This window comes from Solanum dulcamara, chromosome 5, assembly GCF_947179165.1.
Source record: "Solanum dulcamara chromosome 5, daSolDulc1.2, whole genome shotgun sequence".
NCBI classification, from domain to species: Eukaryota; Viridiplantae; Streptophyta; class Magnoliopsida; order Solanales; family Solanaceae; genus Solanum; species Solanum dulcamara.
In genome coordinates, this window is record NC_077241.1 from 69,420,440 (window position 1) to 69,445,277 (window position 24,838).

Below are 24,838 nucleotides of genomic sequence, written 5' to 3' on the forward strand. Positions count from 1 at the left end.
GTGATATATTTAAGACCACAAGATTAAAATAGTAAATTTTTTTGGAATGGAGTGAGTATATTTTTTTAAACTGTGTGTCCAATTAGAACACAGGGGCCATTCCCATTTCACTTTCCAAATTTGAAAAGTCTGAAAGGAGGCCCGCGCTATACCGTGCGCTGCACAAATTGTTGCAACAATCTTCTTTAACAAGCTTTTTCCCTTCACTAGTAAAAGTATATAACTAGTTCTGCAACTTCTCAGCACTGAAAACATTCAAACAATGGCCAACATTACCAAGCTTAAAGTCGATGACCTTCGTAAGGAGCTTTCAAGTCGCGGTCTTGACACCACAGGAACCAAATCCATACTGGTTAGCACCTATATTTGTCACTAATTGTATCTATTGCTTGTTAATTTTCTTGGTTTTAATTGAGTACCCATATTGCAGGCAAGGAGGTTGGACGAGGCTATTGAGGAGGAAGAGGAAAACAAGAAGAAATTGAATGGTGATAGGAAAAGATCGAGGGTTGATTCTGACTCAATTGGGTCAGGGAAAATGAATGCTGTGGAGGAGTATAAGAAAATGAGTGTTAAGGAGTTAAGGGAAGTAGCCACTTCTCGTGGGATTTCAAGTACTGGGTCCAAGAAAGAACTTGTTGAGAGGCTTTGTGCTGCTGCTGATTCACACTCAAAAGATAATCTTGGAGGTACTGTCATTAAGTTAAACTTATGAAATTTATCATCAGTTGAAATTTATCATCAGTTTATTCATTCACATAACTTCCTTTTTTTTCTTCTTGGAACCTAAACTTAGTTTCTTTGATTAAAATTAGTCAGACTAAGGGAAGAGTAATTTATGTTGGTTTAGCACTTGTTTTCCCTGACTGCTTTTGATGGTGCTTGAGTGCATTGTCGAGTCGAAACTAAAAATAGTCTTGTCTTATTATTTAATTTGACCTTTCACATTTAATTTCTACTTCGTCCTGTAATTTTATCTTTTTGTTGCAAAAGAAAGTGCTTTGACCAATAACTTTTAAGTGTATCAATAACTTGTCAATTTGAGACGATGACGACAACAACAATAACATACCTATTGTGATCCCACGAGTGGGGTCTGGGGAGGGTGGAAGTGTACGTAGACCTTACTCCTACCTTGTGAGAGGTAGAGAGACTGTTTCAGACAGACCCCAATTTGAGATGACACAATCACAAATTGTTACACTTTTCATATAGCTTTGTGATTGTCTAACTTCCTATTTGTGAAGTGGATTAATCTATGATCTACTCAGGTATAGGTTAAATCAAAAGTGACTAAATTTTGAAACTTAGGGAGTAGCTTTATACCAAGTAGAATTGAACTCTTTAGGAAGCTTTTAACAGTAGATTGTTATCATAATTACTGGTATATACTAGAGTAGTTAATGCTACCGAATAGTAACAATGCCCTATATTATACTGATTAACACAGAAATGTAGTGAAATGGTTTGCTTCGATTTAGTGCTACTGTCTAGGCTGAAACTAACTTGACTATTTACGCTATCTATTTGGTTGTGCTTTTCATCCCTTTTTAGTGAGAAATGACTGTGTCTTGCTGACTGTTAAAATATTTGGCAGTTGGAGATGAAGACGAGACAGAGAAGTTGGTCACAGCAACAAAGAAGGGTGCAGCTGTTTTGGATCAATACCTGTCAGATGACATCAAAGAACGGTACCATGTCCTGCAACAAGTAAGTCTTTTAGAAACTTTTTGCTTCTGGCTGCAAAGAAGTGTTTGCATTGTTCCTTCCCTCCCTCTTATCTGTCTAATAAAGTTCATTCGGATTCCAATGAATTCTTGTTGATCTGCAGGGAAATGATATTTATGATGCCACATTGAACCAAACAAATGTTGGGAACAACAATAACAAGTTTTATATCATTCAAGTTCTAGGTGATTCTCCATTTGTTGCCTTATATACAATCTTAATTTGTAGGAAGCATACTGCCTAGTTGCCTTGTTTTCCTTTTAAAGTAATTTTCTATGCTATGGTAGCAATATATACCATAATAAATTGTTCCAGTTAATTGGTTGAATCATCTGAGTCATCTGACTACTTCTGATGGTGGGCCAACACTCAGAACAGCTATGAATGTTGTATTTGGTTCATCATGTTCTAGAAACAATCTGAATTCTTACATATTTGATACTTTCTGATATTTACATCATGTCATTACCCTTCTCCATATTTATTTGGCCTGATTCTATTCATCTGATTGCAGAGAATGATAGTGGTGGGAATTTCCTTGTTTACACAAGATGGGGTAGAGTTGGTGTAAAGGGTGGAACGAAGATCAGTGGTCCCTATACGTCTGCCTATGATGCCACATCTGAGTTTAAGAGTAAATTCTATGAGAAGACCAAGAACTATTGGTCTAACCGCAAAGATTTTTTTTGTCAACCAAAGCATTATGTTTGGTTGGAAATGGACTATGCTGAAAATGGGAAAGACTCCTTAGTAAGTTGTTTTAAGTTCCTTGTTCTCTATTGAGACAATCATGTAGTAAACTTATTAGTTCTGGCTTTCTGCATTGATGTCAATCCTATTGCTCTATATCACAATTGTGTAGATGTATTATAGTCACTATTTTTTCCATCAACTTAGAATCTTTTGCTCTACTTTCTGCTATTGCATCTGAGTCCAGTTGTGAAAGCAATAACTTGTAAGTTTCTATCATATGAATAAGCAGTTCGGTTTGAAGTATCATTCTTGTTTACCAAGTCGACATTACAACATATATAAAGTGGTGTATACTGATCTGAGGGCTTCATGAACCTCTCAAACAGGTCCAAGGACAGTCCAACCCAGTACCAAAAAGTCAACCTCGTGAGACTAAGCTGGAGGCCCCGATTGCAAAGTTCATATCTCTTATTTGCGACATCAATATGATGAGGCAGCAAATGATGGAAATAGGTTTAGCACTTTTCTTACACCATAATGGTCCTTATCTTGATATTCATCACTTCTAATGTAACTGCTACATATTCTTGTTATTGTTGAACAGGGTACAATGCTAACAAGTTGCCACTCGGTAAATTGAGCAAGACAACCATTTTAAAGGCAAGTATCTGGTGTGTGATTTATGCTTTAGTGTCCCATTTCTGAACTAAGTTTTGTCTCCATTTATTTAAATCTGTGCGGTCCTGAGTGAAAAATAGTCAATGAAGCATATACCAAATCATGTAAACATTCCCTTAAACCTAATTTATTACTCCCTCCCCACTAATATTTCCTCATCAGAGCTTGAGGTCTTGATTGGTGCTCTCCTGGAGTGCTGAAAATTCTTAGTCTTGTTGCTAGATTGCCTGACTGGAATCTGATGCAGAGGGATTTCACAAGGTATTTGATGAAGAAATGGAAAAAAGGGTGTTGGGAGAAGATAGTTAGGTAGGAAGTGGTTACATGTTGTCAGAAGTCAGAACCTTTATATATTATAATGTTCTCTGTACTCTGGTAGTCCAGCTATCATGCTTTACTACCCTCACCAAGACATAAACGAATCAGTAACTAGATTAAAAATGAGTGAAAAAAGAGAATTACTCTGTACTATTCAACTAAAAGTTTGTCTCTGTTTAGGGCTATGATGTCTTGAAAAATATTGCTGATGTAATTGGCCAGTCCAACAGACCACTGCTTGAAGATTTGACCAGGTAAGCTTGTTTCATTCCTACTGTGAGCTGTCTGATTATGGTCAATGATCAATGCACATCTGCTTAGCCATAACCACGTGGTTTCTGGAATTTTAGAAGCTTCAGGAGCCGTTTGTAACCATATGAATATATGGTTGCTGATATTTTCATCATTTTTATGTTGCAGTCAATTCTATACAGTCATTCCTCATGATTTTGGATTCCAGACGATGCGTAAGTCATCTTAGTTCCTTTTCCACCAAAGCCTCATTTTGCCTCGTCCTGCTTCATCTGCTTGCTTTATCCTCCAGTCTTTCTTTTTCCCATGTGTCCTTTTTTTCTTTCAGTTACTTCAGGTTGATGGTAGTAGTTCTGTTAGTTTTTGTGTAACTCACTAATATACTTATTATCCTTGTCAGGTGAATTTGTCATCGACACCCCTCAGAAGTTAAAACGCAAAATTGAAATGGTGACTGATTTTTTCTCTTTTCTCCTGATCATTATTCTGTGTGTGCGCATTTCAGTCAAAGGGGTGGACGTGTCTGCTTTGTAGTGCTTTTGACAGTTAATTAGGCTGACTGATGATTTGATGTTTCATCATCAATTTTTATGTCCATCTAGAAGCATGGATTTCTTATTTACTGTTAGTTGGTGTTCCCTCACAAATGAGTTGGTTCTATGTTGTCCTGCTGTATGCATGAGCTAATAACAAAGCATATGATAGAAAGTTGAATTAACTGTTGTCAGTAAAAAATGATCTTTACAATGAAATTTTATTTCAATGCCTTTTCACATTTATTTTCGTGCTGCTTGTCTATTGTTTTACTTATTTCTACCTGATCCTATTGCTGTGGTAAACTCTTGGAAACAAAAAGGTCGAAGCTCTTGCTGAAATTGAAGTCGCAACTAAGATATTGGAGGATAACACAGATATACAGGTACTGCTTTGCTGAGTCTTGTTGAAAGTATTTGCTTTAGTTTTTTGGTGTGAAAAGAACATTCTGTCGAGTATAGATAAATATTTTGGAAGCTCAAATGTAAAAATAAAAACCACAACTTTTGGCTCCATTTTGGTGCATTATCAGTGAAATGATTTTTGATTTATCTTTGAAATAATAAAAATGGTTTTGGTTGAAGCTATGTTCCAAGAGATCTGGCTTTTAACACAATTTTATTTGCTTTTGCACGCAATAACTGTTTTGATGATTAAGATATGACTCAGAATTGGCATCATCTTCTTGTAGGAGGATCCCTTGTATTATCAATATGAACAACTTCATTGCAAACTTGTTCCAGTTGAAGTCGGTTCCCAGGAATTTCTCAGGGTATGAGAAAGTTTTTGATGGATCTATCACTTCATGGCCTTTTATCTTCTGAGTATTGTATTTCCTTATTCAGAGTGTTGATCAGCATGACAAGTATAAATATTGTGAATTTGTTTGTTCATTTGGTCCATGCGCATCATGTCTTCTACTATAATTGATTTTTGTCTCAGATCATTATTCATCTCTGCAGTTTATAAAGCTGAGTGATGTTATTTTTGGTCAGATTGAGAGTTACATGAAGAATACCCATGCAAAAACACATTCTAGTTATGCTGTCGATATTGTTCAAATATTTAGGGCATCAAGAGATGGTGAAACTGAAAGATTCCAGAAGGTGAACTCCAAAGTCTCACGAAAGTCCTTACAACAGCTTTTTCTATTTTATTAACATAACTACTTCTACCCAAGACTGATGTAAATCTGTGAACTCTCTGGAAGCAGTTCTCTGATATGAGTAATAGGATGCTTTTATGGCATGGTTCTCGGCTCACAAACTGGGCTGGCATTCTTTCACAGGGTTGTTTGCTTATTCTCTTGTTTTAATTTCTTCAAGCATGCTTTAAGTCATCTTGTAATTACCTAATGACTGATTCCTGCGTGATACACTAGGTTTACGAATTGCTCCTCCAGAAGCACCTTCAACAGGGTACATGTTTGGGAAAGGTGTTTATTTTGCTGATATGTTCTCCAAAAGTGCAAATTATTGCTATGCCTCATCGGCTGCTAAGAATGGTGTCCTTCTGTTGTGCGAGGTTCGTTAGCCTTTCAATCCAGCCCAAGCTTTGTTCCACTCTCTTATTTTTATGTCATTCCTTTAGACAAGTCCATTTTTATGTGCCACAATCTCTCTATATCTAGATTGCCATTTCACATGTTTTCCTTTTCAAGCTTTGGATAGGAGGGGAAGCCCTGCAGTCCAGAAATTAACGACATTTCTACTTCCTTTACAGGTTGCTCTTGGTGACATGAATGAGCTGCTGTCAGCCAACTACGATGCTGATAAGTTGCCTTCAGGAAAACTAAGGTTTCATTCTTCTCATACTTATTATGTTATTGCTCAACTCAAAATACAACAAAAGAAAGAAGAAAACTGTACTTTTTAGATATAGTTTGAGCTGGAAAAGAATGATTCATGGGAATATCATGATTCTTGATATTGCAGCACCAAAGGAGTTGGTGCCACGGCCCCAGATTTCAAAGAATCTCAAATACTCGAAGATGGTGTCATCGTTCCTTTGGGAAATCCAAAGAAGCAACGAAAGCAGGTTTGCTCTACTCTTGTTTATGACATCATTTTTACATCACGATTCCATTTTCTCGAAACGTTATATGCATATGATGTTCGTAATTGTGAAATTATGAATGAAAAATCCTAGTTTTTGTGTTAAAATGAAGTTCAATTTCTGCTGGCTAGTCCCATATATACTGAACATTGTCTTAAATGTTTTTGCAGGGTAGTTTGATGTATAATGAGTACATAGTTTACAATGTGGAACAAATAAGGATGCGCTATGTTATCCAAGTTGAGTTCAATTATGGGATATAATCATATTGTAAATATAATTTCATCTTTTTAAGTTTCTACTATCAGTAATTTCGTTTTGGCATTAATGCGTCATGTAAATTTTGATACTTTTGAATCGTCTACGCTAATCTAGCTAGATACTGAGTTAGTTTGTTTCTTTTGATTACCAAAAAAAACAGAACTTTGTTTCTATTTGTAACAATAAAATCATTCATGTCTTGCCTATTATCCCACAAAGCCACTCCTACACGAAAATAGACACTTTTTGAACCCTAAACATCAAAAGGGACACTCTCTAAAAATACTTATCAAAACGGATAGTTCCTCTATTTATTGGTGTTCAACTAACATCTTTAACACCTTTATCTCCTTAGTTAACCCCAAATCCATTTGAAATAATATTACACAAACTTTAAAGCTAGTTCGCCTACAAATGGATGAACTATAATTCTTTTTATTAACTCCTTACGTGAAGTTATATCTTATCTCAATTTTAAGTGTATTGTGAAGTATTTTTGATACATAAAATCATGACTTTTTTCAATGATAAAAGTATAAAAAAATATTCAGAATTTCTTTTCATAAAATAAATTTTACTAGTACTTATCTGCTTACAATTCATAATAAAAAACTGCTGAGGTCGACCTCGTTAACCCAATAACTCAGTAACAATAAGTCAATAATTCAATAGCATTTTTTTCAATTCGCTTTATTGGTCGATTCGATTTTTCATATAAACTCCAGCGTAAATGTAAAATACTCATCATCTATCCTTAATATACCTACTAAAATACTTGCAACGTAACCCCATTACAAAGTAAACTTGGTATACTAATTTTGAGATAAACTAAATTTGTTAGTGTCGTTTGAAGTTGCTCTTCAAAAGCATTCGCCGGAGCTCGACGGCGTCAATCTGATCTGCTTGATTTTCCGGTCGGTAATAACCGGTGACGGGGTCAGGTACCCATGGTGATTTGGGAACTGATTCTTCATCTCCTCCTTTCAGCTGCTTCATCATAACGTTGCTCAGCTCACCTCCTCTTCTTCCTCCGCCTGACGCCGCCACTGCATATCCCTTCCTACAGTATGTATAACCCAAAAAATTCATTTATGAACGAGAAAGAAAGGTTTTTTTGGCGGAACGGAAATTTTGACTAAAAAAATTTAAAATATAAGCATATGTAGGAAGATTCGATATCAATAAGAAAGGATATTTAGGTGCGTGAGACCGAAGTTTTATCCATGAAATTTAAAATATAAAGAAGTAATCGTTTAACATAAATAACAAATGATTTAATAAAAATAAGAAATGATATTTAGGTGGGTGAGATCTAAGTTTTACTTATGAATTTAAAATATAAAAAAAGTAATCATTCAACGTAAATAACAAATAATTTCTTGATGGAGTAGATTTTTGCCATAAATAAAAAAATATTTTTCGATGGAGTCTCAATTTTCATTTTCGCTAAAAGAAAATCAAATATAAAAAGAAAACACACAAAAAAAATTGTTAGTAAGATCAATATATTGTAGACTAATATATATATATATAAATCTATTTAAAGTATTTATACAATATTATAATTTTTTTACGAAGAAATATGAATTCTCTTTAGATTGAAAATGATAATTACCTGGTTACAAAAAGAGAGAATTGGTCAGAAAAGAGCTTAACGTTGAGAAAAAAGCGAGCCATATAATTATCAAAATGCTTTTATGCCAAACAGAATATAATGAGTTTGTTGATTTCTTGGAAATTTTTGGATGTAAAGAAAAGAGTGCCATATTTATAAGTAGAGGAAATTAACAAGCTTTTTTTTTTTAAAAAAAAATGTGAGGAGAGGTCTACTTGCTTCTGACATTTTGAATGTTACATTTTCTACTTTTCTTCAAACACCAAACTTTGATCGTTCATATTTATTTGTCCATATTTATTTTGACATATTTTCTAAAAATAATAAATATGCTGATAATTTTATTATAGCATCTTTCATTACTTATTTATCTTATTTTAATTTATGTGACACTGTCTGATTGACATGAAGTTTGAAAAATAATGAAAGGCTTTAGTATGTTTATAAAATTATCGTTATTAAAATCACTTTAATAATTACTTTTAGTTAATTTTTCTTCATAATAAATTGTTAAGTGGGATACAATAAAAATAAATATGAGAATATTGTTATTAAATAAACAAATGTAATATTTTCGAATTAAAAAGTAAATGATGCTACAAGACAAAAAATAGATATATATCTTTTAATTTTTTAAATTAAATAAGTAAAAATGGACGAGAGAGTAGTTCACTCCCAACTTGCAAATAGAATATAATTCTTGTAGAAAATTCATTCCACAAGTACTTCATCACCGTCTTAATTATTAGTTCCACTCAAATTCCTTATTAGGTTCACTTAAGATTTGCAAAATTAATGGAGTACTACGTACTGTGAAATATCAACAAGTCAAAACTTAACACACATATAAAGAAATTAGTCATATTTGTAATGAATTAACGTTAATATATAACGGAGATAGTATCAACAAAAATAAACAACAATAGCTTAATCACAATTTTTTTCAAAAAAAAATCCGCTAGCGGGGTGCTTAGGTCTACTTTTTTTTTTTAATTAATAAATAAAAACAAAAACCTCAAAGATAAGAGTACAAATAAGAGGGGCTATAGGCCTTTTTGTTACTAATTCTACAACAACAACAACAACCCAGTGAAATCCCACATCGTAGGGTCTGGGGAGGGTAAAGTGTACGCAGACCTGACTCCTACCAATGTAGGATGACTGTTTTCGAAAGACCATTGACACAATAGAAGCATAGAAACAGGTCAGACAAGAATATTAGAAGTAGATAAGTAGATAACGAAATAATCAAAGCACAAAAAGCAGTAGGTATTATTAGATAATAACATAAATACCATAAATCAGAGTACAAGAAATCATAGTGCATTAATACGCCTACGGATAAGGGGGGGAAATGCCACTATGTGCTAGCCTTCTACCCTAATGTGTGTCCTCCACACCCTCCTATCTAAGGTCATGTCCTCGGTAAGTCATAAATGCGTCATGTCCTGTCTGATCACCTCTCCCCAATATTTCTTCGGCCTACCCCTACCTCTTCTGAAACCATCCATGGCCAACCTCTCACATCTCCGCACTGGTGCATCTGGGACTCTCCTCTTCACATGCCCAAATCATCTCAGTCGCGTCTCCCGCATCTTGTCTTCCACCGAGGCCACTCCCACCTTATCTCGAATAGCCTCATTTCTAATCCTGTCGCTCCTGGTATGCCCACACATCCATCTCAACATTCTCATCTCGGCCACTTTCATTTGTTACTAATTCTAATGAGATAATAAATCTCTATTTTTTTAATAAACATGAAAAAAATTAAATATTTTATGATCATTATAGAGTTTATACGTATCAAGAAAAAAGACAATATACATAACTCATAAGAAACCAGTTGAGTCTATTTTTGGCTTTCAGCCTTATCTTTTATCTTCTTATTTCTGAAAAATAGAAAAGACGGATAATAAAAACAAAATTTTGGCATATATAGTATAGTTGATAGCCATATATTTGCAATTGCTGCTGTGGTATTAGGAGTTTTGCTGTGGGAGCTATATATATATAGACATGGGAGCCGTGCTAGCACGGGTCCAATACATGTTACTTTTTTTTTAAATCTCAATTTATGTGACACAGTTAGAATATGGAGAATTATTCAAATTTTGATCTTTTTACATAGTTTTCAAATAATATATATATCACTCTATATATCTCAATGTACGTTGCACATATAAAATTTCAAGAGTCAACCAAATTTTTATGTTTTTCAAATATTTTAGGTTAGCAATTATTGTGATTTATAGTGATTTTTATGTCATTCTCAAATAAAATCAACCAAATTTTGATATGTCTTTCAAATATTTCAAGTTGTTAATTATTGTGATTTATAGTGTTTTTGATGTCATTTTCAAATAATATATTTTACTTCCTATGTCTCATTTTATCTGGCACGGGTAAAATTTCAAGGGTTATTTTTTTATATCTTTTAAAATTTAAATATTTTAAGTTGTTAATTATCATTATTTATAAATAAAAAAATTATGTAATTTTCAAATATTCAAAAGACTAAAAAAAGATAAATAAATCAAAATAGAAATTACATAAATGCCCTCAACAAGAAGCAAATACGTCAACCAAGAGGTGCTTGCAGCCCATGCTAGCACGGACTCAATATATGTTGCTCTTTCTATCTCAATTTATGTGATAAAGATAAAATTTGGAGTCAATCAATTTTTTTAATATATTTTAAAAATATTTTAAGTTGTGATTTACACTCCTTTTGTTTCAAAATAGGTGTTTTTCAATTTTTTTAAGTTTTGTTTAATATAAATAGTGTTTTAGATAATAATTATAAAATAAACATTAATGATGTTCTTCTAATTTTACTGTTCTTTTTAAATTGTTATTGTGACGCACAATACTTTTTACGTAACTTTAAAATATATAGCATATTAAAAAGAGAAAAATAAATTAAAATTCAAAATTTCTAAATAATATTAATAAACAATTTTTATTGGTTTTGTTTTTAACTTTTCAAATAACTTCTGTATTTAAGGACTAAAATCGAGTAATCTAAGCATAAATACCCTCTTTAACTTTGTATGTTCTCCATTACTTGTGTGGATAAGCCTTATATTATAGAGTATATAACTTCGATCATAGGGATCAATTTCTAGTCGCATAGCTTCATAATAATTCTGCAAAGCTTCCGCGTAATTTCCTTCGGATTGAGCGGACATCCGTACTATCAAGAGGATTGTATGCCAAAGGTATTTATCCAATAGTAGATCCTTTAGATTCAATGTCAACCATGCTTCAACCTCGGATCGTTGGTGAGGAACATTACAAAATCGCCCAAAGAGTTAAGCAAACTTTACAACGTTACAAAGAACTTCAGGACGTTATAGCTATCCTTGGATTGGACGAATTATCCAAAGAGGATCGTTTACTCGTAGCAAGAGCGCGAAAAATTGAGCGTTTCTTATCACAACCCTTTTTCGTAGCAGAAGTATTTACTGGTTCTCCAGGGAAATATGTTGGTCTAGCAGAAACAATTCGAGGATTTCAATTGATCCTTTCCGGAAAATTAGATGATCTTTCTGAACAGGACTTTTATTTGGTAGGTACTATCGATGAAGCTACCGCGAAGGCTATAAACTTAGAAATGGAGAGCGATTTGAAGAAATGACCTTAAATCTTAGTGTACTGACCCCTAATCGAATTGTTTGGGATTCAGAAGTGGAAGAAATTATTTTATCTACTAGTAGTGGTCAAATTGGCATATTACCAAATCACGCCCCTATTGCAACAGCTGTAGATATAGGGATTTTGAGAATACGCCTTAACAACCAATGATTAACGATGGCTCTGATGTGTGGTTTTGCTAGAATAGGAAATAATGAGATCACTGTTTTAGTAAATGATGCGGAGAAGGGTAGTGACATTGATCCACAAGAAGTTCAGTAGGTAATCTTTTCGACCGTTACATGTAAAAACAAAACCAAAAAACTACACTACAAAATATGAAAAATACTTAAATTATTATAGTGACTTGTCCATTATTAACTTTGCACAATTCTTAAGAAACTATAAATAAAAAAGTAATTTTATCATATCACCTTTGAATATAGTAAATATAATTTTTTAAAAATATAATAAAAAATAACAACTAATTAATAATAAGAATAAATTAGGAACTAAAGATGAACGGAGGGAGTACAAAGAAGAGGCTTGGTCGGCAAGCTGGCAAGACAACGGCCAGCTGCTTCCAAGCCCCTTCTATATATTAGTAATAATATATAAAGCCTTCTGACATCAACTTAACAGAATTATACATTGAAAATGGCCAAATAATCTAACTCCTCCACCCCCCCCCTTTTTAATTTTATGTATTTATCAACTGTTATGATTCAAAATGGGCGATGAGTGACAACACACTTAACCTCCTAGGTGGGCGAACCAATGATACCAATCCCAACTTATATTAGCTATTCAAAAATGGGCGATGAGTGACAACACACTTAACCTCCTAGGTGGGCGAACCAATGATACCAATCCCAACTTATATTAGCTATTCAACTTATGAAATACGATAATAATGCGGAAGCTCAAATCTTATTAAAGTAACAAATAAAAATCCACCAGAGTCTATTGCATATCGTTCCCAAAATCTGAAAGTCATCACATTAAGGACATTTAATTCTAAAATAATAAGACTGAAAATGTCAAATACCAGAATAAATAAATAACAAAGTTTATGTCCGAAACTAAGGACATCATGCCATGATCGAGAGAATCCAACACGAGCTAGAAGGAATAGCTCACTCTGAAACCTGATGTGCTGGACACCGGCCATAGCTAAGGTTGAGTCGAAGTCGATGGAATACTCGCTGCACTCCACAAAATAAAACTAAAAAAGATATATAAAAGTAGGAGTCAGTACAGGGTAACATGTACTGAGTAGGTATTATCGGCCGACTCAAAATAGAAATCAATATGCATAAAGTAATAACAGGAAATCAACTATAGCACTTAATAATTAAGTAGCAAACATCAAGATTAAGATCAAGTGACAGGACAACTCAACAATTATGTAATCAGTCAACAATATCAAGAGTATACATGATGACTCAGGCCTCCACACCATGGTATTTAGGAAAATGAGTTATTTGAGATTAGGTAGTGTTAGGTCATTTAATTTATTTTTCTTTAATATTACTGTGCCAGAACGTGACACCCGATCCAAATATAATTAATTTATCATTCTTTATTATCATATTCCACTTCATAAATAATATTTCATCAAGCCTTCTCTATTCAAGACATCACTTTTTATAGGGCAAGTTCAAGATTATGGATTTCATTGTCTTGGGATTTCAGACCAATCACAACAACATATCAACCATCCAAACCATAGCAATTAAATGCATAGAAAACTTCACAATATTACTCAATGACTATCAATCACTATTAAGGGATTCTCTATGATATAGAATAAACCATAACCTACCTCAACCGAAGAACCGAAATTAAGCAAGCTAATTCACCAATGCTTTTCCTTTCTTCAACACCTCAGACGTTTTCAATCTATCAAGTATGCATAATTCGTAAGTAACGAGTTCATAGACACCCATACTGATATACTTCTAGCCTAGATTCCAAAAATCATAGAACATGAATATATAATCACATTTCTAATCTTGATGCCAATTAATTTGTCAATTCTCATATTTCTTAAATTCAAGCCTAGAGTTAAGTCTCAATTCCTCCAAATAACATAAATCTAATGATATTTATATAATACGATACACCTAATATTTAATTATCCATACCCAGAGAGCAAAACTTAAATCATAATGAGATTATTATAAAAAGAATCAGTAAAGGAAAGAAATATCTGATAAATTGAAAATGAAACAGTATCACTGGAAATAATTTGTAGGCTTCAAACATTCACCCATTACTCCCATGTCATTAGACTTAATCATTGGCAATCATTAGTCGATGATTGTCACTAAGATTTGTCTCCCCAATCCCACACGCACACACTGCCACCTTCCAAAGCCAATTCTCCATATCTAATCTATATTATAATATATATTACTACTCTTTATCATATATACATACTATCATTTAAGCCTAACTATTTAATGGAAGAAATAGAGGTACTCTTACCTGATCGTTCCTCTCTGTTGCTGCACGTCCGTTCTCTCCCAAATCCTTCTCTTATCTTTTCCTCTCTAATTAAAATAATTACGTACTATCAATAATAAATTTCATTCTTTTATTTTAATAAATATGGGACAAGTGATATAATGTATTAACTAAATTATTAGTTTAGCTCACTAATTAAATTAGTTATCTAAAGTTACTCCTCAACTAAATAAATGTAGTTATCAAATAGTGCAAAATACTCATTAAAAATTTATGAAATAAATCTTTTATGAAATAAAAATCTCTAGTACTCAAAACGACCTAATAAGTTGTTACAACAACAAAAAAGAGAGATTATGTTAAATTGAAGTCTGATTTTTCCCATTTCAAAGAATAATAATTTTGTTGTCATTTTCTGGTAGAAATGTTATTTAAAAGGGTTGTAAAGTTTTGATTTTGATTCCTTTTTTATTATATTAATATCAATAGCCATACTCTATAGAGTTTGGATATCTTGGGGAATTAATTAAAGGAATTTGTACATGTTGTACAAAGATGTTGACGAACTTTCTCTGAGACTAATTTTCTGCAAGAAATGAATGCAGTTAGCAAGTTGGAGTAACTAGTTTGTTTCGTCAAACTTCTAAAATATATTTTTTTTAAAATACTTTTAAAGAAAAAATATGCATTTTTACCTTTAAAAAATATTTATTATATTTAGCCTCTGTAATAAATATAAGTATTTATAATTAACACTCTATATAAATATCACTAAAGGCTTTAACGACCCCCAATGAAATAACATTTATTAACTCAATTGCAACTAAATATTTTGCTAATTTGTTTTTGAAAAAATTTTCAAAACAACAATATTTTAGTATTTAATAGGACTTTCTAGCTACATTTCAACATTTATTGAAAATGGAAATATTTTAAGTTGCTATTTCTCCTAATTTTGAATTTTTTTAAAAATATTTAAAAGAATACAACTAATAAATAACAAATTGGAGAAAAATATGGGAGAAAATCTTTCAACTGTAGTAATGTTTTCCTGAAAATATTCATTTAGTTACGTTTCTTTTTAGGAGAGTAAAATATGCGACTGAATTCTCTCTTTTCTCTCTTCTTCCATTAATGAGCTTAAATCATCTTTCTCAACCTCCATTAACGAGATTCAACTCTTGCATAATACAATTCGATTGATCAAGTTTGTGGCTGAAAAAAAAGAGATCTATATTGACAAATTAAGTCGTGCTAAAATCAATCAAGTATTTTGAATTTATTTTTTGTTTGAAATTCTATTTGTTTTGAACCTCCAAATTCGATTTGAATGTGTTGTTGCGAATTCAATTTTGTTTTGAATCCAATTTTTCTTCAAATTCTCTCAGTTGATGTGAAGGCAAAACAAATATTCTATGAATTGTGGAAATCTTATTTGATACAGAATTTGCTTCGTTGTGTGATTTTTTATGAGAAATCAGAATTGAGAAAAAGCAATTTGGATACAAATCGCCTGTTGACTCCATTACACTTTGTTTGGATACAAACGAAATATAAATCAATTTAAAATATGCATACTAATTAGTTGTACATTGTGGATTATGGATATAAATCAAATGTTGAATCGTTTTGAATATTTGTATATTAATTGTTTTGGAATACAAAGTGATTGTGAAATATTTTATTTTGAAATATGATGTACTTTAGATACATTTTTTAAAATCTTATTTAAAGTGATTGTGATACATTTTATTTTGTGATACGTTTGAAATATTTGTATATTAATCATTTTGTTTGTTGATCTGATTTTGAATACAAACAAGATGTTGAATGGATTTGAATATTTGTATATTAATGGTTTGAGAATACAATGTTCTTGTTTGCTATTAGAACATAATTTTTGTCTGATTGTAATACATTTTTTTGTAATACAATTAGATACAGGGAACATTAGTTTTCTGATCATGCATTCGAAAAGATGGAACGAAGATAATTGTTATGTTGATTATACAATAGAGGCTATTATGATTAAGGAGTATGCAACGTTTAGAGATTTAGTGGAAGAGGTTGCTAAACAAATTGATGTTTATTTGAGATACAATTGCATAAAGCTGAATATATTAGATCGAAGGTAGTAGTGCACCTTTGAAAATACACAACGAGATGGGTGTACGTGCATATGTGCCATTGAAGAAAGCAAAGATTTGCCAAAGTATCCCATAAGTGTAACTGTTTTTGTGAAGGATACTGAGTTGTTTGAAAGAAATTATCAGGAAGAAGGGGTTTGTGATAGATATAAGAAATCTGAAGTGATACAAATATAAAAAGCATATAAATTAAAATGAATAGAATTTCAGAACGGATACAATATTCTGACAGAAAACAATTATTATATATATTTCATACATTCTTTTTTGAAAATATGAAATCTCTTTTGGCATAACTTTGCAGTGAATATAAACAAAAATGAAATACAAGATTCATGAAATATGCATGGTTTTCCAATTTAAAATGTATAGATATACAAAAGTCATACGTATCAGAGTGACTACAATTGTAGAGAAATGATACAATTTTCTCGAAAAGTAAACAAGTCGAATACGTAATTAAATAATTTATAGAAAAAAATACAATTCTAATTGACGTTACTTCAGAGTGGATACAAATTAAAGAGAAAATAAAAGCAATAAATACAAACTAAAGAGAAAAGGCTATAATTTTCTGGAAAAACAATAAATTTGATGCGTAACAACTATTTAAAGAAAAAAAATACAATTCTAATTGGTTTGATAAAAAAATCTCTATCCATTTACTTTGAAAAAAATACGAGTATTCATATGAATACAAAAAATAGAGATACTAAATTTTTTAGCTATTCGAATGAATGATTAAATGGATGCATAATTACCTAAAAATATAAATTTCAATATAAAATACAATTCTAATTGGCATTACTTTGGAGTGGATACAAATTAAAGAGAAAACAAAAGAATAAATACAAACTAAAGAGAAAGTCCTACAATTTTCTGAAAATAGAGAGAAAAAGATGAATACACGTGGTAAGAAAATATAGAATCTTATCTCTACAAGGAATGGGGAGAAATAGAGAGAGAAAAATATTTTACTTTTTAGATAATTTGAATTTAGAGAGAGAAAGGCCAGACCATTTCTCGGACCCCCCCGCATAGCGGGAGCTTTAGTGCACCGGGCTGCCATTTTTTAATTTATAGAGAGAAAGTATGAGATAATTGAAAGAAAGAGAAAAAATCAGATTGTGCATAAAATATGGGATAAAAATCAGATTATTTATGTTAGATTCGGTAAAATTGTCAAAATACCCCTAGTCTAAAGAACGCTCGCGCAATGCATCTTCCTTAACTTTATTAGTCAATACGAGGCCAGAATATTGATCAGGGTGAAAAATTGTGTGAAAAAATTATCTAGGTTGAATTTTAGGCCAACCGGATCAAAAGATAAATTTTCAGAGTGAAGCGACGAAAATAAAGAAGTGGGCGATAGTCCACGGACGCGGAATTGCCGCGGATTTGGACTTAATTTTATCTTGATTATTTTCTACGGGGTTAGAATTCGATCGAATTTTTTTTTAAAAAAAATGCATTATGAGGGAACAAGTCCGAGTCACACGCTTGTTCCCCTACAAACAATTTTTCTATCCGTTTTTAATTTTAAGGAAGGATATTTCGGTCTTTTTTCCATCCTTCTATACTTAACCCACGATTAATATATGTCATTTTTGACCTTAAAAGAGTCACTCAACGCAATCCTAAGTCTTTTACGCTAAATTAACTTAAGAGTTAGGGCTAAGGAGTGGAGAAGAGGCTAGGGTTCAAAAGATTCAAGTAATATCTTGCATGATTTATTGTCCTGTCTTCATCCCAGGTATGTAAGGTTACCCATAACGTGGATTGAGTTCATCCATGTGCCCTACATCTTCCGTTTACTTAGTTGAGATGAGTTTCTAAGTTCCATGAATCGAGTTCCTGAATTATCTATCATTTATATTGAGTTCGTATATAAAACTTCTTGTGTTATTGTACATGTATTATAATATCCCTTGACGAGTTCTTGAATTAGTTTTGCTGAGAGTGTGGGTTCGTGTTTATATCCATACGAACCCTAATTGAGATTGCATTGCACATTATGCATTGACGGAGTTTTAAAGAACAAGTTGTGAACGTCTTGCATTAAATATTTTATGCATTTATTTTGAGTTAAAGAATAATAAGTGTTATCTTTGATTGAGAAAGAGTCTGAGCATGAGTTGAGAAATCTTCTGAGTAGCATTTTAAGCATGAGTATTCTATATATAAATGAGTTGAGCAATATTTCATTAAAACATCTATTTTGAGATTGAGTTGAGAAGTCACATTATATTTTTATTTTAAATGCATTCCTTTAGTTGAGATGAGTTGAGTCTTGAATTAAAGTCCGGAAGAGACTAAATGAGTAAATTGAAATTTTTTTCTCACTTAATATGTATATGGGCATAACGGAGTATTTTGAGAGTAGTATTGAGCACCGATATGGGGTGAGCCCATAAACTACGTAGCCAGCGTAGGATAAAGGCCAAACCTTTCTTGTCCCAAACAGGACTTTTGTACTGGATCCATGAGGTTGAGCGTTCTTTACCCTGACAAGGTATTGGGTGGTTGCGGCAACGACAACTCTTAAGTGTTGTATCATCATTAGATCATAAGTGATGATTGTCGGTTAGAGAACCTCCCAAAAAGTAATTATCATACTTTCATATATTGAGTTATATCTCTGATTGCATATCATTAAAGCATTATATTATTCTATTTCATATTTTATTGAGTTGAGCTATTTTCAGAGTTGAGTTGAGTATCTTGAGTAACTTCCTTTCAGCCATTTTACATACTCATACATTTCATGTACTGATGTCATTTGGCCTGCATCGTTTTATGATACAGATATAGGTGATAGAGGTCCTCAACAGACGCACCATTGAAGACTAAACCCCGTCCAGCTTTTGGTGAGGCCTCCTTGCATCCGGAAGACTTCAGTTATATTTCTTCCATTCATTTTCTTTTGATGGTCAGTTGAGATAGCCTTGAATTTGTCTTGGCACCTCTCTAGTATTGAGTTAGAGGCTTCATGGATAGAGTCAAAGTTGAGTTAGAGGGATTTGTTCCAAAGCTTATTTTAAAAACTAAATTTCATTATTGAGTACGTGACATTGAGTCCCTTCATGCTTGAGTACTTTTCAGCATATTATTTCATTGTTCATGATATTTTGAGTGCCCACTTGAGTTATCTGTCTTTTGAGTTGTGTTGAATCTTCCGCTGAGAGTTTGGATGTGTGATTGGACTAAGTGGTTCGCTTGGGGACCAGCAATGGTCTTCGATTACCGGTCACGTCTAGAATACCCTCCCGGGGCGTGACAATTTAGGAAGGGACTTAGGATACCATTAGTTTGCTACTTGACTAAAGTATTGTTCTTTTTACTAATATTTTTAAAGTGTAGTTATTTTCAATAAATAAGTCATAAAATTTGCCTAGTTAGCTAATTTTTCCTTCCTTTTAATATCTCCAATTTCAATGCGGCACGTCCATTTGAAACCCCTAATCTTCAACCAAGATAAAATCATGCATCTTTTGTTACGTGTGTGATTTTCTTCGTTTAGAGAAAATCATTATGAAAATGTCAAATATTTTCACAGTCAAGTAAAAATATTTGAAACATAGTCGTCACTTAATTTTTGAAAGTAAATTTAATTTAAAAAGACTCAAACAGATAAGCATTTAAAAATTCAGATATTAAGGTAAAAAGTTTCTATTTCCATTTCGAGAAAATATTAACACTTAAAATGTCCCCCAGTATGCGATTATACGACGATTTAATTAAAATTGTTTGATTAACTTGAAAAAAAATATTTAAAGTAAATGAGAGACATTTTGGTTATTTGAAAAGAGAAACCAACTTGAAACAACTGAAATAATCAAGAACGAATAAAACTTAGCCAAATAATTAATTATGTGATGAAAAATGAACAAAGATGTGATGAACAAAAATCATTAAATAAATTAAATTTACACAAAACAAAATTTAGTTCATGCTTTAAAATTTTTGACTAAGTTAAATTAATGTTAGAAAAACAAATTATAATCAGATACAAGATATAACCTTTGTTAGACTCAAGCTCAACCAACTTTTCAATTTTTTGCTGCAATTTTAGGCTTTCAGCCCACTGCCTGTCTAAATTATTTGTGGACCATTGCGTCCAAACATTTATTTTTGAACGACTTTTTTTGCTTTTGAGCTTTTTAGCTCATTTACATCTTGATCAATACCTGTAATTTAGCTTCTCTAAACATTCTTCATTGTGCAGTCAAATATATGTTGGCGTAGTATAATATTTCTATGTTTTGACACACCATGTCATACAAACTAGAATCAAATTCCAATGAAAACACATAAGCCATTAACATTAAAACTAGACTGACTGCTTGATTTTGTGGAACATGATTTGAAAAACTTCGAGATCATCGAGTTTCTCGAAAATGAGAGAAATCAAAAGCCTAATCAGGTCCCTTCATTTGAATGATACTATTGAACACTTCAAGTGGCAATTTTGTAGAATCAAGATTAATGAGAGATGAGGGAGCATTTCATTAAAACTATCAGAATCACACCTAAGTTGGAAAAGAGGCAGAATGCAGTACATATTAAATCAATGTCATAACAAAATTTGAACGAGGACTTGACAAGATGTTACCCCAATAAATCTTGCTAATCAGAACAATATGGACTACCAAATTCAAGATAATTGATAGAACTTCATTCTACACCTTGATACCAAGATTTGATTTTAATAAGACATACATGGCAAGTCAATTTGTAACGAAGATGCACATTTTATACGATTTCAATTGCAGAATAATGGAGTCATGGCAAAACAGTAGAGCCTAAAAAAAAAAGAAACATTAAATATGCAACACAATCACAATCGGATAGCCTTAAGAACATGATAAGATCACATACGAAACATACTTATTCAAAATGAAATAACAAGTGCTAAAAAGGAAAATCAAAATCATTTCTTTTATGAAGAAAACAACAACTGATTGATAACTTCATGAGTCATGCCAAACTCTTGAATTATTGTGATGAATATCTTAAACTAAGCTCAAGAAGACTGTTTCAAACTATAGAGTGACTTGCGTAATAGACATACAGGGCTACAAGACTCCCCTGAGCAACAAAATCAGGCGGTTGCTCCATATAGACTTTTTCCTCAAAATCACTATGGAGAAAAACATTCTTAATATCCAATTAATTAAGAGGTTAATGGCGAACAACAACCATAGACAGAGAAAGGTGGACTTATGCTATTTTAGCCACGAAAAAAAAGTATTATTGTAATCCAACTCAAATATCTAAGTATACCCTTTTGACAAAAGTGAATTTAAAATAGAGGGAAAACACTATTGAAAAACTTAGAGCTATCGAAAATAGTGAAACAATCACCGAAAAAAGCTCAAAATTTGGTATAAAATATATGGATTATCTCGAAATCAAGAGATTAGTCGACATTGAATAAAAAATTACTGAAAATTGGCCAAAACAGGCTCATGCACCAGTTTGTGCTACTGACCTGGTCGTAGGAATTTTAGATCTAACCGCGTGTGAGGAAATGTGAAGGATCTGCGACTAGCAACGCTAGTTGGACTTTGATCATCAAAGGTTGCTAGACTTTGTGATTGTATTGAATTTTGCACAATACTGACAAAAAGTAACACTATGTAAATTACTGTAACACCCAGAAGTCCTGCCCTATTAGACCCTTAATGAAAATCTGAAATTTGAAATTTTACGGTTTCTGAAATTTATGAGAGGCATTTATGGGCCGTCGATAGAATCACGGGACATAGATGGAGCTCGTAGAATCAGTTCCTGAGTTAGTGAAAATTTCTTGAGTTTTACGGACTGACAGTACAATCCATAAAGACTTTTACGGATTGTGAATTGACTCATAATTCCAAAGTACTGAAACTCTATTTTTGGGTGACTCTTACGAACCATTTCCATGCTCGTAAAAGTAATTACGAACCTTAGATTCTTCTCGTAGATTGAAGTCTTGAAACTTTATTTCCAATCTGATTTTTACGGACATACAGGATGAACCATAAAATGAATCACGAATCGTAAATCGAGCCCGTAGATCCCAATTTCAGAAAGTCCATAAAACTAGTCTGTTTTCTACGAGAAGCATCTATGGCTACTAAAAAGAACTAGGACCATAGATGGTTCTCGTAGACGACTCTGACAGTTTTTAAGAATGGTTATTTAGTCTTTTCCCACTCCTTCTAAGTCTAAATCCCGACAGTTTTACATCTAATTAAGTCCCTTATTAGTATTGTACGTCCTAATTACTCTCATAACTCTTTCCAAGGCTTAGAGCAAGGATCGATAGGATCAACCAAGGGTTTCAAGCATTTCCATCAAGCTTTCTTCAAGAACTTTTGTACTTCCAGGTATAGTGATTGCTTTTGTTCTTCCTCACGCCCTACACCCTACATCTAGAATTCAATTAGTATGATCCAACCTAAGGTTTTACCCCAAGATTTAGGGATTCAAAATTTTCCTTTGCTTCCTTGTCATTGATTTCTGATTCTTATTTCTAAGATTGCAGTTCTCCATGTATTTCTGATCCTTGATTGATAGTTCATGCTTATTTTATAATAGGAACCCTACTTAGGTAGGCATTGTTTGGAAGTTGTTGTGTGTTTATTTTCATGCATTGTTTTCAGAATTAAAGTGAGTTTCTAGCATTTAAGCTATCATTTAAGAAGAGTTTTAAGGGAATTTGAATAATTTCAAGTACATTATTTTCATAGAGAAAAGCGTGGCTAATTTTAAGAAAGCATATCAGTTTTTGAGAAAATATTTTCAGTTAGTTTTCAAAGCAAGTTTAGTCTGTACATAATGAAGTATTTTGAGTAAAATATATCAAGACAGAGATTATCAGTTTCCCCTAAATGGGACCCTTTTTCCTAAAGTGGAATTATATTAAGTTATTGAGCACTATTACATGTCTTGGGAGTAGTATTAGGTACCGATTTGATTAAGAGTTTAGATAACCCAAACTTCATAAACTGCGTCGCCAACGTAGGATAGGATCGTATTGTTGATTTTGGCGACTCCTCATAAAGCCCCTGGTAAAGTTGTAGATATGGATCCATAAGTAAGTTTATCCTTTACCCTAACAAAGTATTGGATGGCTCTGGCAACGTAGGCAAGATGTTGTATCATCACGAGTCTTATAGTGGTGGTTGTCGGTTAGAAAAATTCCCCTTAAAAAGTAAAGTATACTATTTTAGCATTTGATATTATTGCATATCTTAGTTGTAAGCCTTATTGTTTTCATTATACTTACATTCTTTACTTTCAGTTCTTCTTTCAGCATAGATATCTAGTTCAGCTTGTTATTTCATTTACCTGTTTACATGTCGTATATTTCATATGCTGACACCATTTGGCTTTGCATCTTTTAATGATGCAGGTACAAGTGCCCAGGATCGACAACAGGCGCTTCGTTGAGATCTTCTCTCCATCAGCTTTCATGAAACTTTCTTGCTTTTGGAGGGACTCTGTTTCATTTATGTCTTGCAATTTTTTGTAGACTTTTATTTCATATATTTTTAGGTCACCGTGGGTCTTGTCCCGATACCTATCTCAGTTTAATAGAGGCTTCATGTACAAATTAGATCAGTTTAGTCTTTAAATCTTCAAATGTTTTCAAAACATTATTTATTATCTATATTTAGAGTTATTTTCAGACTCTTGAAGAAAGTATGATCGAGCCATGTTAAGCTTGTTTAAATGATCTGTGTACCTCTTTAAGCTTCCGTACATAAGTGTTTAGTCTTGCGCTCCATAGTCAGCTAAGTCAAGAGTTCGCTTGGAATCAATAATGATTTTTTGAGTGTCGGCCACATCTAGGATGTAGACTTGAAAGTGTGACAATTACATCTGAGTCACCAAAAAAATGCACAGAACTATGCAAATTAGATTTGAGGAGTCACAGAAAGACGCACGATGCTACGCAATTTAGATATGAGAAAGTAGTCCGGAAAGATGCATGATGCTACATAAATAAAATATGTAGTCACCAAAAAGATGCACGATATTATGCAAATCAGATATGAGAAAGTAGTCACCGGAAAGATGCATGGTGCTATACAAATCAGATATAGAAAATAATCACCAGAAAGATGCACGGTACCACACAAAATCAGAATGAGAAAGTAATCACCAAAAAGATACATGATGCCACACAAATCAGATCTAAAAACCTTTTGAAAAGAAATACGGTGACTACTTTTTTTTATCCTAAATACTTCTCAAATCAGTCTTTTTCAGCGTAACTATAGAAATTGATAGCAACAAAGAAGTAGTACTATCATTTAATGGAAATTATTTAACCATACTATACTATACTATTCTAAAAGCCACTATAATCCCAGCAACAATCGATACAATTCATATTTCTACACATCCATATTAGATATTGATGGGGTAAATATGATTACAAGGTGAAACTCTTAACATTCTCATT

At 32.5% G+C, this 24,838-nt stretch overlaps 3 protein-coding genes across 4 annotated transcripts; 2 read left to right on the plus strand and 1 right to left on the minus strand.

Annotated features, from left to right (window-relative positions):
* The first annotated feature begins 100 nt into the window (after nt 1-100).
* On the plus strand, nt 101-6,656 carry LOC129889519 (poly [ADP-ribose] polymerase 2). 2 transcript variants are annotated; one of them, XM_055964837.1, is made up of 18 exons: nt 101-352; nt 431-689; nt 1,598-1,710; nt 1,832-1,913; nt 2,243-2,478; nt 2,808-2,934; nt 3,026-3,081; nt 3,598-3,671; nt 3,838-3,884; nt 4,070-4,119; nt 4,526-4,588; nt 4,895-4,975; nt 5,166-5,309; nt 5,417-5,492; nt 5,585-5,727; nt 5,926-5,999; nt 6,138-6,240; nt 6,429-6,656. In XM_055964837.1, the coding sequence occupies exons 1-18, from the start codon at nt 263-265 to the stop codon at nt 6,519-6,521; spliced, it is 1,911 nt and encodes a 636-aa protein (XP_055820812.1). In that variant the 5' UTR covers nt 101-262; the 3' UTR covers nt 6,522-6,656. The 2 variants fall into 2 exon arrangements, with proteins under 2 accessions (XP_055820812.1, XP_055820813.1); XM_055964838.1 differs by having other exon boundaries at nt 5,199-5,309.
* A 565-nt stretch (nt 6,657-7,221) lies between these two features.
* On the minus strand, nt 7,222-8,235 carry LOC129888431 (protein SENESCENCE-ASSOCIATED GENE 21, mitochondrial-like). The gene is made up of 2 exons (XM_055963407.1): nt 8,135-8,235; nt 7,222-7,579 (listed from the first exon to the last, which is right to left on the minus strand). Exons 1-2 carry the CDS (start codon nt 8,194-8,196, stop codon nt 7,357-7,359), a joined length of 285 nt encoding a protein of 94 aa, XP_055819382.1. The 5' UTR covers nt 8,197-8,235; the 3' UTR covers nt 7,222-7,356.
* Nucleotides 8,236-10,687: 2,452 nt separating this feature from the next.
* LOC129890703 (ATP synthase subunit beta, chloroplastic-like) lies at nt 10,688-12,040 on the plus strand. Its single transcript, XM_055966199.1, has 2 exons — nt 10,688-10,723; nt 11,289-12,040. Exons 1-2 carry the CDS (start codon nt 10,688-10,690, stop codon nt 11,769-11,771), a joined length of 519 nt encoding a protein of 172 aa, XP_055822174.1. The 3' UTR covers nt 11,772-12,040.
* The last annotated feature ends 12,798 nt before the right edge of the window (nt 12,041-24,838 follow it).